Source organism: Aythya ferina (assembly GCF_964211825.1).
Source record: "Aythya ferina genome assembly, chromosome: 5".
Classification (NCBI taxonomy): Eukaryota; Metazoa; Chordata; class Aves; order Anseriformes; family Anatidae; genus Aythya; species Aythya ferina.
In genome coordinates this window covers 43,957,321-43,973,946 of record NC_140301.1, presented here as the reverse complement: position 1 = coordinate 43,973,946, position 16,626 = coordinate 43,957,321, and the positions used below count along the sequence as shown (strand labels likewise).

General features: G+C 44.8%; 1 protein-coding gene across 2 annotated transcripts in view; it reads right to left on the bottom strand.

Annotated features, from left to right (window-relative positions):
- The window catches only part of TSPAN32 (tetraspanin 32), a 28,803-nt gene that overhangs the window by 5,802 nt on the left and 6,375 nt on the right, over positions 1-16,626 (bottom strand). For both annotated transcript variants that reach the window (XM_084520622.1, XM_084520621.1), the window contains 2 exons: positions 12,287-12,361; positions 491-592 (listed from right to left, as the gene is read on the bottom strand). In XM_084520622.1, coding sequence (XP_084376748.1) covers positions 491-592; positions 12,287-12,361 — 177 coding nt within the window. The remainder of the gene's footprint in view (positions 1-490; positions 593-12,286; positions 12,362-16,626) is intronic.

Sequence of the window (16,626 nt, the reverse complement as noted above, 5' to 3'; positions counted from 1 at the left end):
ATGGTACTGAGAAACATTTGCCCTTTTCTGTGTCTTGAGATGCCTGGATGAAAGCAGCTTTGGAAAGTGCTTGTTACAACAAATTACGAAAACAGAAAAACAGAGGGAGCTGCATGGGAGAAGCCTGGAAACAAGTGAGCAGACCTGACCTTCCCACCCAGCCCCGCTGCAGGCCACGATCTCACTGCCCAAGCAGGTCCAGCTGCAGGAGGAGATGCATAGCAAAGGGCCGGCTGAGACAGGCAATATGTACCAGCTATGGCACAAAAACTTTGAAGATTTTGTACCAGAGAGATGCTCAAGTAGGTGGCCCTTGGATAATCCAGGTGGGAAGGGAAAGACTTCACAGCTGACTGGAGCCTCTGCTTCCCAAGATAAAACAGTTTTACAGCATTTGTGAAGCATAGCCAGGCACCAGCCACAGCCTGCTGAAACCAATGGGAAGATGCTCCAGGACAAGGCTGTCTGCAGAGGCTGGAAGATAACTTACTGCTTCATGGATGGCATTCAGCTCGTGCCTCCTGAAGCTGGAGACGTTCCTCCTCACCTCCTCGTACACAAGGTCGTACATGTCCATCATGCTGTCTTCCACCTGCGATAGAAGCAGACGTATGTAAAGGTCTCTCCCAGGCATATTGCTAGATGAGTTGTGCAGCTACTGAACCACTGCCACACAGCAGCAGCTGCTGTATGACCCACCATGCACCAAGGGGCACCCACGACATGGTGAGTCCCACCATGAGCTGTGATGCTGTAAGTGTACCACTTTCTGCTACACGCCACGTCAAGGTCTCACCTGCTGATGGCTGGAGCTTCTGGCCAGTTTGGGAGTTGGTGTCAAAGAGGAACATGGGTGCCTCTGACCTACATGCCTCCAAGTCCCCCCATGTCCTGCCAGGCAGGGATGACACCACCTCCTTGTTCTGACAAGGGACTGCGAGGACAAGTATTGCCACCCTGAGATGCTCAAATACAAAGGCAAGAGCTCGTTAGATGGATAGTGTCATCCCAGTGACAGAGGATTTCCTCTGAACTGAGGCAGAAGAAGTAACGGGGTGACTCAGCGGTGAATCAGATCCTAAATATTTACTAAAAGTGTGAGAACTCGCAGCTTGACAAATCCCAGCCCACTCCTGCTGCTCGGGTTTCAATGGAAAAATATGACAATTACATTTAGTGCCTGGAGTAAAAAAAAAAAAAAAAAAAAAAAAAAAGCAAAAAAACCAACAACACAACAGAACACCTATTTCTTCCATTCATTTCCTCATCCATGTTAATTTGAATGGGTCTGAAGGCAATGCTTGGCTTTCAGAGCAGAAAGGCAATCTGCGAGACAGACAGAGTGGAGTGGGTGGCTGCATGGGGAGGAACGAGGGCTCTTGGAGCAAAGCCACCACTCAGAGAGGCTTTTAAGTTAAGTTTTAAGGGGCTGCACTAGAAATTACTCTAGGGAAAAAAATTACAGCACCATGTGCCAGCCTCCGAACATCTTGGGAGTGAAAGCAGGGCTGTTTGAGGTGGTTTATAGCCATTACTGCAATATCGTTCTGTCCCACCTGGTTGTCCAAAAGGCAATGACTGACAAGGAAAGGGAGAGAGGGAGGCTGAGGAGATTACCTCCATCAGACTCAGCTCCATGTCACCAGGGATAAATTTAAGCACCATGTCTTTAGGAGATATTCCAAAGCTATCAAGAGGAATAGCAGTGGGGAGGGTTGGAGGTTTCTAAGGGTGATCACACACCTGCATGTCCACCAGAGCTGGCAGGTGATGAGCCATAATCCCACCACCAGACCAGGGGTTGCTCAACCTGCAGCAAAGCTTCCATCCATCAGGATGCTTCTCTGCATGTCAGAGGGCAACCAGACAGTGAGGCAGGAGCAATCCAGTAGCTTTAATTAGAGCTCCAGCGATGGGCAGGGCACAGAGATGCCGAGCCAAGGTGCATCAGACCTTAATGTCAAGGTCCATACCACTGAGCTGTACCACACAGGTGAGGAGGAAGGGCAGGCACCGGAGTAAAATGAGATTACTGGTGGATGTGTGCACCATCCTGCTTCTGAGCAAATCTTAAACCCCAATAAAAAGCAAAACATCTAAACTTGTCTAAGTTCTGGTGGGCCATGAAGCAGCTTTCCAGCAGCAGCAATTAAATAAATGGATTCAGTAAAAAAGTTTCCATTTCCACTGAAGAACTGGATTGAGAATAATGAAAAAGAATAATATTTCAGCCTCCTCTTGTGGCCTTGTGTTGCTGAGGAAGGAACAGGAGCAGAGCAGCCTGCTTCTTAACCCACAAAGTTATCAGCTGCTTATGAATATCCCAGCTCCCATCTAGGTTGCAGGAATACAACTACTCTGTGTTATAACTACATACACACAGATCAAGGGAAGTTAACAGTGCTACATATGCAATTTTGCCTTTTCATATTTACTATCATCCCCAGATGCTAAGGTTTCCCTTAAGAGGCCTACATTTGGATTTTATGCACTTTTTTTTTTTTTCTTTCCCCAAGAGGGTTCAAGTGACTTGATAGCACGGGTTCAAACTATCACAAGATTATGCTCCTGCTTACCCTAAAGGGTCTCTGAAACAGCAAAGCAAACAGCGTTTGAAAGCAATCCATAAGTTTAACGTCAAAAGTTTGCTGAGACCTGAGCCAGGAAATGTTGGGACATGTAATTTTAAGCCCCCTGCCTTGGCTGGGCATATTCCCCAAAACCTCAAAAAAGTACTCCTTTGGCTGCAGCGAGCATTGGGCCAGATCTGGCCACTTTATAACTGTACTCAAACCACAGGTAAGATGAGACTTCACCCAGTGATATTTCATCTGCAAAGACCACTGCAGACTCCAGGCCCTCATTACTGCTAATAGTAACAGGAGAGCAAGGGAGGGACTCTTTGTTAGGGAGTGTAGTGATAGGTCAAGGGGGAATGGCTTTCAACTAAAAAAGAGTAGATTTGGGTTAGATATAAAGAAGAAATTATTTACTCAGGGTGGTGAGGCCCTGGTGCAGGCTGCCAAGAGAAGCTGTGAAGGCCCCATCCCTAAAGGTGCCCAAGGCCAGGCTAGATGGGGCTGAGGACACACTGGGCTGGTGGGAGATGTCCTGCCCATGGCAGGGTGTTAGAATTAGATGATTTTTAAGGTCCCTTCCAAGACAAACTGTTCTGTGATAGTACACACTCACTGCTGTAAATAGCATTTGCTCTCCCCTGCAGTATCTGTGCAGTGAGCGGTGCAGCTGTGCACAGTACTTCACAGAAAGCAATCTGACAGAAGTCATTCCCAAAAAGAGACTTCTTATTTTAGGTGCCCCACGATGATGCCAAGCGTTTTCGCCACAGCTGTTTGAAGGAAGGGGGGCAATGGGAGAGGATTGAAGGAACAAGATTCCCATAAAAAAAACACTATGGCAGAAAACTATTCCTACCCTAAGAAACAACAAGGGAGGAATTCGCCAGCAGACACTTCTCACAGTTGTCTCGACTACAGCAGTGCTGCTGCTGATGAGGGAAGCGTACTCTCCAGACACATTAAGACTACTGGAGACTTAAATTACACAGTATTTCTGAGCTCACTTAGGAGCTGGATTCTTAGTTATTTACTGAATTTTCGTTTTCCCAAGCAGCCTCCAAGAAGTTAAAGCACAAAGGATTAAATGGAAAATGTTTTATAGCAATAATTTCCTTTTAAGACGTGTGTCTAGGCAAGCCTGAGAGTACAATTTGCTGATTAGTTGTTCTCAGCACTTCTATCTAGCAATTACATCTAGCGTTTATATCCAGCATTTATATCCAGCTATTATCTGAACACGCTATTCAGATCATAGTAAGGGAACATCAAAGTACAAAGCTTTTTTTTTTTTTTTTTTTTTTTTTTTTTTTTTTTAAAGTGATTTGACTGGAGTTCCTCCATATCATCTTCCTGATTTTTGCTAGAATCATTTGATTCTGGAGGGGAAAGTTGCTGTCTTCTAGCAACATAGAAATTTGTTTGCAAAGATTACTGCAGAGAGCTTTCCAGTTTAAATATTTCAGTGGTGGATGTAAAGTCCTAAATCTCCGTGTATCAGTGGCTGTTCCTTCTCTGCAGGAAACTGTGCCATGGAGCATATGAGGGGGCTGGTTTGACAAGAGACAGCAAAAGGTTGTACTTATGAGCCATCATCCTAGCAACTTTTCTGCCTGAGATGGGGTTACATTTGTGCTCAGAGCTGCAGCCAAGCTCTGAAGCACCAGCCATGCATGGCAGCATATACTAAGGCCAAAAGGGCATGCAGCCTCATGCATGCCTAATGATGTAAAAAATAATTAAAAACCAAAAGCATGAGAGAGTCACCAGATGGTTTCATGACCTAGCCTTTTTTTTGCAACATGGCTTATTTTGTTCATGAGGCGCAAATTCATCCCTAAAGTTTCCTGGGAGCTGGGACATAGCACAGTGAAGAGCTTGACTACTTCTTTGCTGTGTACCAAATTGCCATCCTCAATAGATTCCCATCACACATTCCAATGAAGGGCAACTTTCAGTCTATCACCTCAGAATAACTGCTTTTTTTTTTTTCCCTGTTTCTTGCACCAGGTGTTGGAGGAAAAAAATAGTAATCAGGGTGCTTTTTCTCCCATTTAAGCAACCGGATGCTTGTTAAGTTTGAGTGGTTATGCTGATACTGTCAGTAACACGTTAAGAAAGCCACAGCTGTGCCTCATCCCTTAAGTCAGGCAGCAGTTAGCATGTGATGGATGAGTGGATAGATGCAGCTGCAGAAGAGGAAATCTGTCTGGGCTTCTCCTTGCGAGGTCTTATGCCCCCACTACACGTTAGTACCACGATGGCCACATGGATTTTCCTGTTCCCAGTGACATGCTGCTGATTTTTTGCATGGTTCAAAACTAGTTAGCTTGCCCACTGAGGCCTGTTGCTGGAGGGGTATTTCTGGGCAAAGGTCTCCCTTGCAAGGAGAATGTACCTCCAGTGCTTGTCAGTAAGAAAAAACAACAGGGAAAGCTGAAAATGGAGCATCAGCTGGGCTTTGGCTTGACAAAAACCTCCAGGTTAAGTGGTATGGAGGTTGCACCTTACAGTAATTCTTCTCCTGGAAGAAGCTTGGCAAAATGTAGTAGCTCTATATTAGTGAAATAATTGCTGTCTCTCATTTCTGTCTGCATTCCTTAATGAAACATTTAGGGGTGATAGAGATGAGTTAGTGGATACAACAAATGGAAAAACACCACTGAGATTGATGTGGGTGACTCCAAGTGATTTAATAGAATAGTACTTTTCACTTAAAGTAAAAGAAAGAAGGAATTTTGAGATTGTTCATCATCCTCTAAATCCTTTATGCCCACCAAGAAGAAGAATTTATGATTGCAAGAAGGCATTTACTCTGTTGAAACCACTTCTGTTCTTGCCTTTGGCTATTAGAAACTAAAATAAATTTCACTTGTTTCCTCCAAGAGAGAAATTCATGATTTTGCCTCGTTATTCACCAAAAGAGATTTTTTTTTACCCTGTAACTGTACTTGGAACAGATACGTGTGACAAGGAGATCAGTATTCAGATCTGATTCCTTTGCAAGCAAGAGATGTCAATGAACGCCCCTCTACATATACACTTCTCTAACAGCATGTCAGCTCCCTTCCTCTGCTTCAGGCTTCGTCAAGTCAGTCAATCCCAGATGCAGAAATCCTGCCAGCACTGCAAACCAGAGCAGCCTTGCAGCCCCTGCCTCCAAAACCTGCATAAGGTTCTGCGTCAGGTGCTGCTCCCCTCTTATGTCAGCAATCACTGGAGACCACTGATGCAAAGAGAGCAGGGTGATCCAAGTGAGACTTTCAGCCAAGTCATTTTCATGTTTTCTTTTGATATATACATATATAATTTTGTATTGTTGTAAATGTGTTATTATTTTTTAAATAACTCATTGATTTTCCTTTTCTTGCAGGTTTTGGGACAGGAACAGGCAGCCCCTGTCTTTTGGTGCATCACTGAGGGTTATGCAAACAGAGAAGGGAGCAAAAGCCATCGTGAAATAACAAAGCAGGAGAAGCAAAGCCTTACAAAGCTATTTCTCTCCAATTCCGGCGCTGCCTCCTGTTTTGAATCAGTTGCACAAGGAGATGATGAAAGTGCTGACCTGTTTCACTGCTTCCCTCCCGCCTCAGTGCTGCCTTCCCGAAAGGCAGATGCAGACAATGCTTCTCCAGGGGCACAAACCAGCTTTGAACAGCATGGCTGGCCAAAGTGCTCTGGCAGCTGCCAGCTCCCATTACGAGTGACTCACACCTTCCCACAGCTCTGCTCGCTAAATGGAGGAACGCTGCCTGAGTTAGCTGAGCACCAAACCACAAGCCAGATCTCCCTGCTTGTCATTGAGAACAGCAGATCACATATATGCCTTTATATACACACACACGCATTTCCTTCTCCTTTCAGCTGCTGTCTTACAAACCTCCTCCTCCTTTCTCACCCCCACAGCCCAAACCAGCAGCAGAAGTCCAGCAGGATGAACAGGGCACATAGCATCCAGCCAGTGTGCAAGGGAACACCACAGCATCTGTGCTTCTCATGAGCCCAGGAGCATTGGTTTGTGTCTGTGGCAGGGTACCAGATACTTCACAGAAAAGTCCAAAAAATAAAAATAATAAAAAACCAGTCAGGTAGTTAATAAACACCAAAAGTTTTTTTTTTTTCCCTTAAACCCTCCAGATCTAAGGCTGTACCTCCAATGAGTAACACCAGCCTCAGTGTGTCAAGGTCCTCTTGTTTCCTTGATTTTGTATATTTGTAGAGCAAAAGAAGTATTTCAGTCCACATTTTATAACAGAACTGCAAAACCAGTGTACTGCCAAGGGCCCACACCGCTTCTTTGTGCTCCCACAGTTCAGATGCTACACCCAACCATCGATGAACTTCCCAAAACTATCATCATACCATCTCTTGCCCGTAGCATGTGAAACCAGTGCCAGTCAAGACTGCTTTCCCACTAAAAGTATAGACAAATGCTTTTTTAAAAATTAATTTTACCATTAAAATGTTGTATCAGCACTAGATCCAATCCCCTATGGCCACGTGAAGGTTGGACGTGCCACTTTGTGCTGGGATGCTGAGGACCATCCGAGCACCCTCAGGCACTGTGGCTGATGCTGCTGGAAACAGCATCCCCGGCTCTACCACGGGAAGCAGCAGCAATGGGGCCACACGGGTTCAGAGCTGGGGCAGCGATAAATTATAAAAAGCAAGAGGGTGAATGCCTGAGCGTCGCGTCAGACAAAGGACAGCACTGTCTCGCCGGAGGAGTGGGGCATTTGTACATGACGGGAATGCAAATGCTGGGAAAGATTCATGATATTTAAAAAGGGGGGAGGGTTTTCCCCTATTTATTTTCTTATTCCAATTTTGCATGCTTCAGAGACAGGGGAAAAACTCATGCTTACGTTAAAACAATTGTGCCTGGCGATATGAATAACATCAGGAGCAAGGAAGACATCTGATTGTTCACATTGTTTTAACAGCAAAATCCCTGCTTTTGGCAAAGGCTCTTGAAAGGTCCCTGTGAACAGCTGCAATCCTGTCCCAGCCCCGCTGCTTCAGAAAGGAATCTGCCTGTGTGCTTTGGTTCTAGCTTCAGAAAGCACCTGAACACACCTCCAGCTGGTGTTTAAGACCAACTGAAATCATGGACTTAATCTTGCATTAAAGCATTTACTTAGGGTGAGACCATCACCCTGGACCAGACCCTGTAGGAATTTGCCCCAACATAAACTGCTACAAATGACAGAAACAAACAAAAAAACATACTTTGCTTGCCACCAGAAGAACCTCTACAACCCTGTTTAAGGAATTACTGGGAAGCATTTCATAACTTCTTGCATAACTGCAGAAACGACACGGATGTGCAAGGACAAGGCAAACTCTCTGAGTACGTGCAGTCCAGCACAACCCAAAAGAGGCTGACACCTTTCTAAGCACATGGAGGGAAAGCTGCTGGGGAAACCTCCTTCTGAAATCACCCAGCAACTTGAAAATTAAGAGATTGCCTCATAATTACAGCCAGTTCAAAGTCAAGCAACCTTTTGACCAAAAATTACTCAAGAAATTGGGTCTTCACACCAGAAGTGGGGACAGATACACACCAATGCAGGAGGCACAAAACAGCTGCTCATATTGTCATCTTCTGGCCACTCCACCCTCAGGACAGGATGCTGTGAGATGTTTTGGATACATCTGCATTTTTTTTCCCCTGGTATCTTTTGTGGCAAATGGAACAGCTCCTCCAGTCCAAACAAGAAGCCTGGCACAACCATATGCACCAGTGCTTAGTTTCAAAATTTCCCCCAAGTCAGGAAATTGTAAATGTATTTGGCTTTAAGCTAACATTTACCTAACAAAAAAAACCTGTAATTAGAAGCTCTTCTGCTGCAGAACTCCTTTTGAGCTGCAGTGATTTTATTTCTGCTGATTCACCCTCCCAACCCCAACGGGCTCATGGGGCTCCTGGGAGCACGTACTAAGCTGCTGCAGAGAAAGGGAAAACCAGAACGTGACATGACGTTGAAGCTCCTCTGGCCTTTTCTGCAGCAAAGCACAGAACTAAGCCTCAAACCCATTCTGTATTGGTTAGCAAGAACATCAAAAGTCCTCCTTGTCTATTACAGCAGGGGCTGGGTAAGGCCATGTGCTGCAGACAAAGTCAGATGCACGTTCAACGCTCTGGTTTTGGACAAACTGTGTTTTGGGAGCTTCTTCATTCATAACTCCACCACCACCCTTGCTACTCCTCATGAGCTGGGCCAGAGCAGGGACACTGTCTTCCTTTCTTAAGCAGTCACTGTTGCCTGCTAATGACTGCTGATCCCTGTTGATCTCATAGGAACTAAGCTGCGTTGTACACATCAGAGAGATAGGTATAGGATCCAAGATGTTATTCTGATTTATTTGTTCTTCCCCATTTCATTCACCATTTTGTGGCCAAACCTACCAGGCAGGCATACATCAGAAAAGGGAACCTTATTTCTCAACAGTAATTCCTATAATTTAATGCAGGCAGATGAATGTGTAGCACCCTCAGAAGACAGCCCAAAGCCCAAAACCCAGTTATTGGCCACGTAGACAGGCCAATGGAGCAAGGGCTAACTACATTGCTGAACAAAGGATTCAAGTTTTTGTGGCAAGGCACAATAAATCCCGGATTTGTTATTTTTGCACAGCTGGGATAAGCTGTTTTACAAATAAAAACTGGTGACACTGAGTCTGTCTGGAAAGTAGGTAACTTGAAATTAAAAAGCCATGACAGATGTCTGAAATAATTCAATTAGGAGGGATAGAAACCCTGAAAAGCAGAAGAGAATGGGAAATGAGAAAGATTCACATTTTGTTTACAGTGGCGAGGTCTGAGAACAGTGAATATTTACAAATGAATTGTCTTTTTCTCCTGTCCTGCACAGCTTCTCTGCAAGAAGTACTGTAAACAGGTCTCTCAAGAGTCAAAGGCAAAAAGGACATCTTGCTTTTATCATGTTCAAACAACACTTCTATCTACTGCCTTTTGAAAATAACCATCAAAACCCTTTTTCAGCTGAAGATTGGGCTTTTCCATTCTAGCTGGATGATTTTCAGTAAGAGGGTTCTGTTCTATAAAGGATTTTTATTTAATTTTATTTATTTTTTAGATCAATTGGAACGAAATACTGAGAGTATCTGCTGTGGATCAGGGGATAAGAAACTTCCCAGCTCCTACTTGCAGAAGGAGGGAAGGGCTCATCCCAACAGACTTACAAGATACTGGTGAATTTGACTGATTTCTCCCCATATTACTGCTATTTCTGAAAACACAAACATGCAGGAGGCTGTGTGAGGGCCTCTGGTTTAGTTTTTCTCTTTACTTTGAGAAAATCAGACAAGCAAACTGTTCTATAATGAAACTTCTCAAGCCTTTTGAATCCCCCACCCCACTCAGCAGTCCGTACCACTGCACTGTCTGTCCTGGGGAGGCAGTCACATCTGGCCTTTCTTCTTCACTGGTGAGACAAGTTATCTTTCAAGCAAAGCCAAATTTCCATGTGTTTTGTAAGCGACGTTCCTATAATTAAATCTTTCCTCATTTTTAGTCCCTGCTTTTCTTTGCATTTTAGCAAGAAGAGAAACCCAAGGGGATCCCCAATGGTATTTTATTTTTTCTGTTGTCAGAAATATTGCTGTTTTTCCATATCTGAAAAGTAAACATTTTGAAACAAAAACAAAAAACATTTTGTCTTGTGAAAACTATTTCTGTTTTGCTTAAAACAAACAATAAAAAATGAGTACTAAAGCTAACCATAACACATGGGTGCATTTATGGGCAGGGCACTCAAAGCAAAAAACAGGATAATGATTTGAAGTAAAAACAGATGTAGCGATTAAATCATTTACAAAGAAAGTCTTTAAATATGTTCAGCTAAGTGTTTTGTTGATTGGTATCATTCTTTAAATATACTCAGCTAAATATTTTGTTAAATGGCACATACCCTTATTCATTCAATATACAACTTTTTCTTGTGGTCTTTTCACAGCCTATTTCACATTTTTGGAGCAAGAATATCTAAACAGCCTGTTCACATAATGCAATTTCCAAAGACCACCCAGACACACTTTCTGGTGCCACTTCTTTGGTAACAACGCTTCTGTTTAAAGCTCTCATTAGAAACCTGTGCAGAAGAAGGAGATTCCCTGCTTGAGGTCTCCCTTTTGTATTGATTGCAAATTATTATTTCCATATTTAAATGCTAGTGTGAAAATGACATATTTTCATAGCTTTGCCTGAAACCAAGGAAAATTTATACAGAAGCTGTAAGAAGACTCTTTGCTATGGATGTCTCAGCTCTGATGGACACTGCTTTAGCCAGGTAAGGGTGGGACCTTTGTGCACAGGTGGTGCTGCAATAGAGATGAACACTGCTGCTATGCCATCAGTGTTCACCTGACGTTTTCAAAGCAGCTGGACAAATTCATGGAGGAAAAAAAAAAATCCAGAGGACATCACACACAAAAGAACCAGCAGCTCATCTCTAAGTGACAGGCTGTAGGCAGCTGGAAAGCATTGCTCCACACATGCTGGGTTTTTGTGTTCCTGCCTTTCTGAGATCTGGTGCCTTTGGTCTGACCCTTATTGCAGAGGATCTTCAGCTCCTGGTCAGCTGTGGGCAAGCTTTCTAGAGGCAGGAGCTTATCCCTTACTGCTTCCCCATTGCCCTTTGGTCTTACAGCCCCACAGGGACAGGATTTTAACCTCCCCACAGGACACCAAACCATTACAACATGGAGTTTCTACAAGCTGTGTTCTGTGGGTCGAGTGTGAGCACAAAGAGGTGCAATTGCAGCAGCCCGAGCACAGACTGAATCTCTGGGGTTTTGGTGGAACCATGCTCCACAAAAAATTTCAATCCCAGATCTCTCTCTCTTTTTTTTTTTTTGAGCATGGGTGGAATTAAGACCAAGAAGCAGCAAATTCACCTGAATAGGAAGAGGAGTAAACGTGTAAAGCAGATGAAAAGAAATGATATCAGCTCAGGAAAGAATTAAAAGTCCAGCCTTCCTGAAGTACTAAGCCCCATCCTGCTGTCACATACCTTACATCTCCCCACCACCCTTCATCTACAGCACCATCCAGCTCTCCAGCAGCGAGCTCTGGAGTAACAATTCAGAGACCTGAAAAATCAAGCCTCCTGCAGTCTTCTCCTCCAGACCATGCATCCCAGCATGACGTCAACCCCAAATGCTGTTTTTCACACTAGCTATTTCACTGTGCCACTGCTGCTGGTTAACAGGCACAATTCCTGGGTGTTTCTCATAGATCTCAACAGAGACAGAGACAAACCAAGCAGCCACAACCTTTGAACTGAGGCTCCCAGGTGAAGTTACCAGGAATTAGAGCTGGCTGGAGACTGCCCGATATTTGAGACAAAAAAAAAAAAGAAAAAAAGAAAACTTTCCAAAAGCCAAACACCTTATTTTTCAAAAAATGAAACATCCAAAGCTATTTAAAACAAGATATATATTTCAATTTACCTTCAAGAGAAAACATTTGTCCTGTCTAAGAATTTCTGGGGCCAGCACCCCACAATCCCTTCTCTCCCTTTAAATAACCTATTTCTTGCAGAGGAGGGATGTAACACAACATACATCCTATAGACCTTGATGAGGATGGCTTAATTACCACCAGCTGTCCCTTTTAAAAGGAGAAATTGGTACAAAACCTGCATCTGATGAGAGGCTGCTGGTATTTCCTAGCAGAGGAAGCTTACCTCTGTGCTGCGCGCATATCTCCAGCAGGCAGCTGGTATCAGCCCGCAGAAGGCCAGAGTGAAGCAGAAAAACCCCTGAGGATAAAGAGAAAATTATTATCAGTTACGCTATGGGGAGAAGACATCCATGTGAAAACATGCTAGGAACATATTTAATGTGCTTGTTCAAGCAAGTTTGGTTAAAATTAGAGCTAAGCATTGCTTTCTCTTGGTATGCTTCATAACTTGTAAGAAATTGGATGCGCAATAGCATGATTCTCCATCAGGAACCCTCTGATTACAACGTGGCCATTTGAAGGGGTTGACCAAAAAAAATCACTCGGCTTCCTGTGGAGCAGCTAACCTAATATGCCCAAATTCTTCTTATAAATAAATAAATAAATAATGTTTACATGCTCCCCTTATGAAGCAAGAGCATGCACAAAAATAGCACCTCTCTCGAGGGATCCAATCCCCCATGTCTGAAAGTCAGTTGTGGGTTTCAAGGAGGGGAAAACTCTAAAGTCCATAAATGAATAGTCCATAAAGAAGTGGGATGGAGAACAACCAGTGTTGGGAAAGGAGCTGAACTTTCCCTTGGCCCACATCTCAGCACTGTCAGCTATGTCGGAGCTGCATGGCCACGTTGACCTGCTTAGACAAAAGGAAGACAGAAATACAACCAAGGCCAGCAAATGACCCTGGGGAGTCCAAACAATGACAGCAATGACACAGGAGGCAGCTTGACTTTTGTCTTCTTCCCCAGGCTCACAGAGCTGGAAGTCAGACGTGCTGTCTCTTTATTTGAAGAAATTCAGTCCAAAACAAAAAGCCAATCCTGATGTAAACATCAGTACCTGTTGTGACAGCTGGACCAAAGGATCTTGTTCACATTAAAAAGAAAAAAAAAGTGCCTATAAAACGTTTGAAGGCCAAATGGATTCATCAAATATGAATCCACAGCTTAGTCTGAGAATGGCAAGTGATGATGAATAAGCAGCAGTTGTAAATTATTGCCCTTACAAGCTTTTCCATGAAACAGTCCCTCTTCCAAAAAGGAGTTATGCGTCAGGAGAAAACTACCCATCTGACTACAGCTTATTTTGTTTTCTCTCTCTCTCTTTTTTTTTTTTTCCCATCTGAATACTTCAATAATATGACCTAGTTTAAATCACTTAAAGATTAAATATTTCATGAAATTTTACCAAATGCAAGCTTAAGGGAAGGAAAAAGAGTAACTTTTGCTTAAGAAGTATGGCTTTTTTTTTTTAAAAAAAAAAAAAAAAAAAAAAAAAAAAAAAAAAAGCTTTTAGAAAAAGAAAGCCTCCATATACTCTAAGAAAGGAAAATGTGTTACTTCAAATCCTGGAAATGTATAAGCACATGCCAGCAGAATGACTTTTCAGATTGTTCCACAATGGAACCAGCCCTGGCATTTTGCTGCCTCTTTACACCACCCTCAGACAAACAGCATAGCAGAGTCAATGTTTTCATCCAATTTAGGACCAAAATCAGGCTTGAAAAAAAAAAAAAAAAAAAAAAAAGAAAAGAAAAGAAAATTAAGGTAGATGAAAAACCAACACTGGCAGCAATGGGAAAGCTCTCCCATAACCAAGAGGACCTGCTGTGAACCTGTGAAGTGAGAACCCCAGCATGCAAGTGGCATCACCTGGATTTCTCCCCTTTTACTCTCCCATCCTTCCCACACTTACGACATCCCTCTGGGGCCAGAAAAACCAGCAGTATCAAATCCGCTTGCTCATCTTCCCTTCCTCAGTTCCAGCCCACAGTCCTTCAGCATCAGCTCTCCCTTTACTTCTGCCTAGCGTCTCTGGGAATAGAGACGCAGCCCCTTGGGGACCTCCAGCCGGTGCAAAGCAATTACACGGCTCCCAGAGCATCTTATAAATGAATCATAGGCTGCTGTCTCCTTTTCCTGGCCAAAAGCACTTTTAGAAGTGCAATTTTCTGATTATATTAGAAGATATTTGGAGGAAAAAGAAAATAAAAATGAAAAGGCAACATGCAGCTTGCACGTGATGTGTGGAGGGGCTCCCTGGAGGAGGACAGCCCCACTGTCACCCTCTGCCATCAGTCCCTCTTTTATGAATGACCTCATTCCCGTCCTCGCTGCAAGGAACAATTCAGCCCCTAGAGACTCAGCAGCATCTGCAGAAATGGTGTGCCATCTCTCGGCGGGCGTAACTTTTAATTCACCCTTCTCATGCTTACCCTTTGGGTAAAGCAGTCCCTGAGCATCAGCATCCTCCCTGTGCCACGCAGTCAGCAGCATCCCCAGCAGCACCTTGCTGATGCTTCGGGAGAGCAAAGGGAAAGTTATTGGGGCTGAGGGAGGGATGCTCTGGCCCCAGACGGGCTGGGCAGCTCTGCCAAGCCACCCCCCAGCCAGGGAAGGAGCAGATCTGTGACCTCCCCTGCTCTGGCTGCTTTTTGGTGCTGCTGTGAGAGCTTCCCCCTGCAATAACTCACAGCCCAGGGACAGGGAAGGGGATAGATAATTTCAGATTGCATCCATCAGATTACAGCCCTCCCTCCCTGCCCCAGTTCACCTAACAGCACGTGGCGTGCTTGCCTTTCCATTTAAGCCTTGCCTGCAATCTCTGTCTGCAGGAGGAACCCTTCCTCAGCTCCAGCTGAGCGCAGCATCAATGCCTGCTCCTGGGGAGTGCTGTCACACAGATGTGTTACAGCACTATGAAGAGACAAATTCACAGCAAAACCGAGATGCTGAAGTGTGCTGCTGGGTTATCAAGGACCCTTAAAGCACTTGCCTGCAATTACACACCTGGGGGCAGTAAAGCAAACAGCCTGTGCTGTGTGCTGGCCCTGCTGGCACATCACTCAGTGAGAAGCTGGGTTACACTGGGCATCCACCGAGCCTTTTCCACCACAGAAATTGCTTGAAACAGTTGATCCATCCCAAACACTTATTTTGAGTAATTTTTAGGCTGGAAAGTTCAAGTGTGAGAGTTTCAGGTGGGATATTCTGGTTGTTCTCTGCCGCCCCCCACCCCCCTCTCTCCTTGTCGGACCAGCTACCATCACACGGTGCCTTAAATGCTGTCAGAGCCAGTTCCTTTTGTACAAGAAGTGCTAGCAAAATTGCAGTTTTCCTTCCTTTTCCTCCCCTTCAATAGAAGTATGGCCTTCAGAGGCCATGAGAGCTGCAGGATGTTTACATTCAGGGCTGCCTGCCTGGTGCACTGCATATCACCAAGAAGCAGGACTGCAGCTGGAGGAGAGTCAATAAACCAGTCACTGCTCCCCCATTGAAGAGGAGCTCTGGGAATAACAGTCCAGGATTTTTGAAAGTAATATTTTATCTCTAAGATCTCAGTTGTTCTCCAGGAACCAGCTTCCCTGCAAGCACTGGTGGGTGTGCAGAGGTTTCTGCCTGGGCTGGTGCCGCTGCTGCAGCTATGACATGAGCTGCTGATTCAACTCATTCTGGTTTCTAACCACCCTGCACCCATCGTTGTCATTAGGACAAAAAGGACTGAAGCCCCTCTTCTGCATATGCAGCCCTCCTGAAGGAGGAGACTGTTCAGAGCCCCAAAGGTCTGACTTGTGCTACTCCTGCCCGTGGTCACATCCGACCTCAGAGGCTGGCTCTCTGCCTTCATCTCCAGCTTTCACATCCAAGATCAAATGTGGGTAGGGACTGGTGGGGAAACCAGCTGCAGGATAATCCCTGCTGCAAGATATCAACAGTTTTAAAGGGCTGTATGCCAACTTAGAGGTCTAGGAAAAGGTCCCCTATAGAAACCCTGCGATGCAAGTTGTTACCATGCTGGTGAGCTGTTTGTGCAAGGAGGAGCGGTGCAGGAGGTGCTTCAGAGCTCTGCAGGGAGGACAAGTGCACCTTTCCAGCCCTGTCCCAAAGCCAGGAGAAATCCCAGAGGATAAACTGGCCGCCCTGGGCTCCTCGACTATTCCTAGGGCTCTCGGCTGCTACCCAGACACGGCTGTGCCTTGCCCAGCGCCAGCTCCCCGGCCCCCCCCAGCGGCCAAAAGGGCCTGGAGCCGGCAGGAGCCGAAGTGAAGGTGCTGGGGCAAAGCCAGCAGGAGCCTGGAGAAAGCACGTATTTAAATACCAGCCTCGTGGGAAGCGTGTCACCCCAGCCCCTAGGCACCGATGAGCCAAAATGGGAGCTTTTCTCCCCAGAACTTAACGAAATCGCATGGCTTCCTGCAAAGCATACAGTCCAGGCTCAAACACTGCTCAAAAAGTGCATCATAACTGCAATTGCTTTGGAAAACAAAACAAAACAAAACAAGAAAACCCCACCACCATCACCAAAAAGCCAACAACAAGGTGCATAAAGATGCAATCCTCAGCT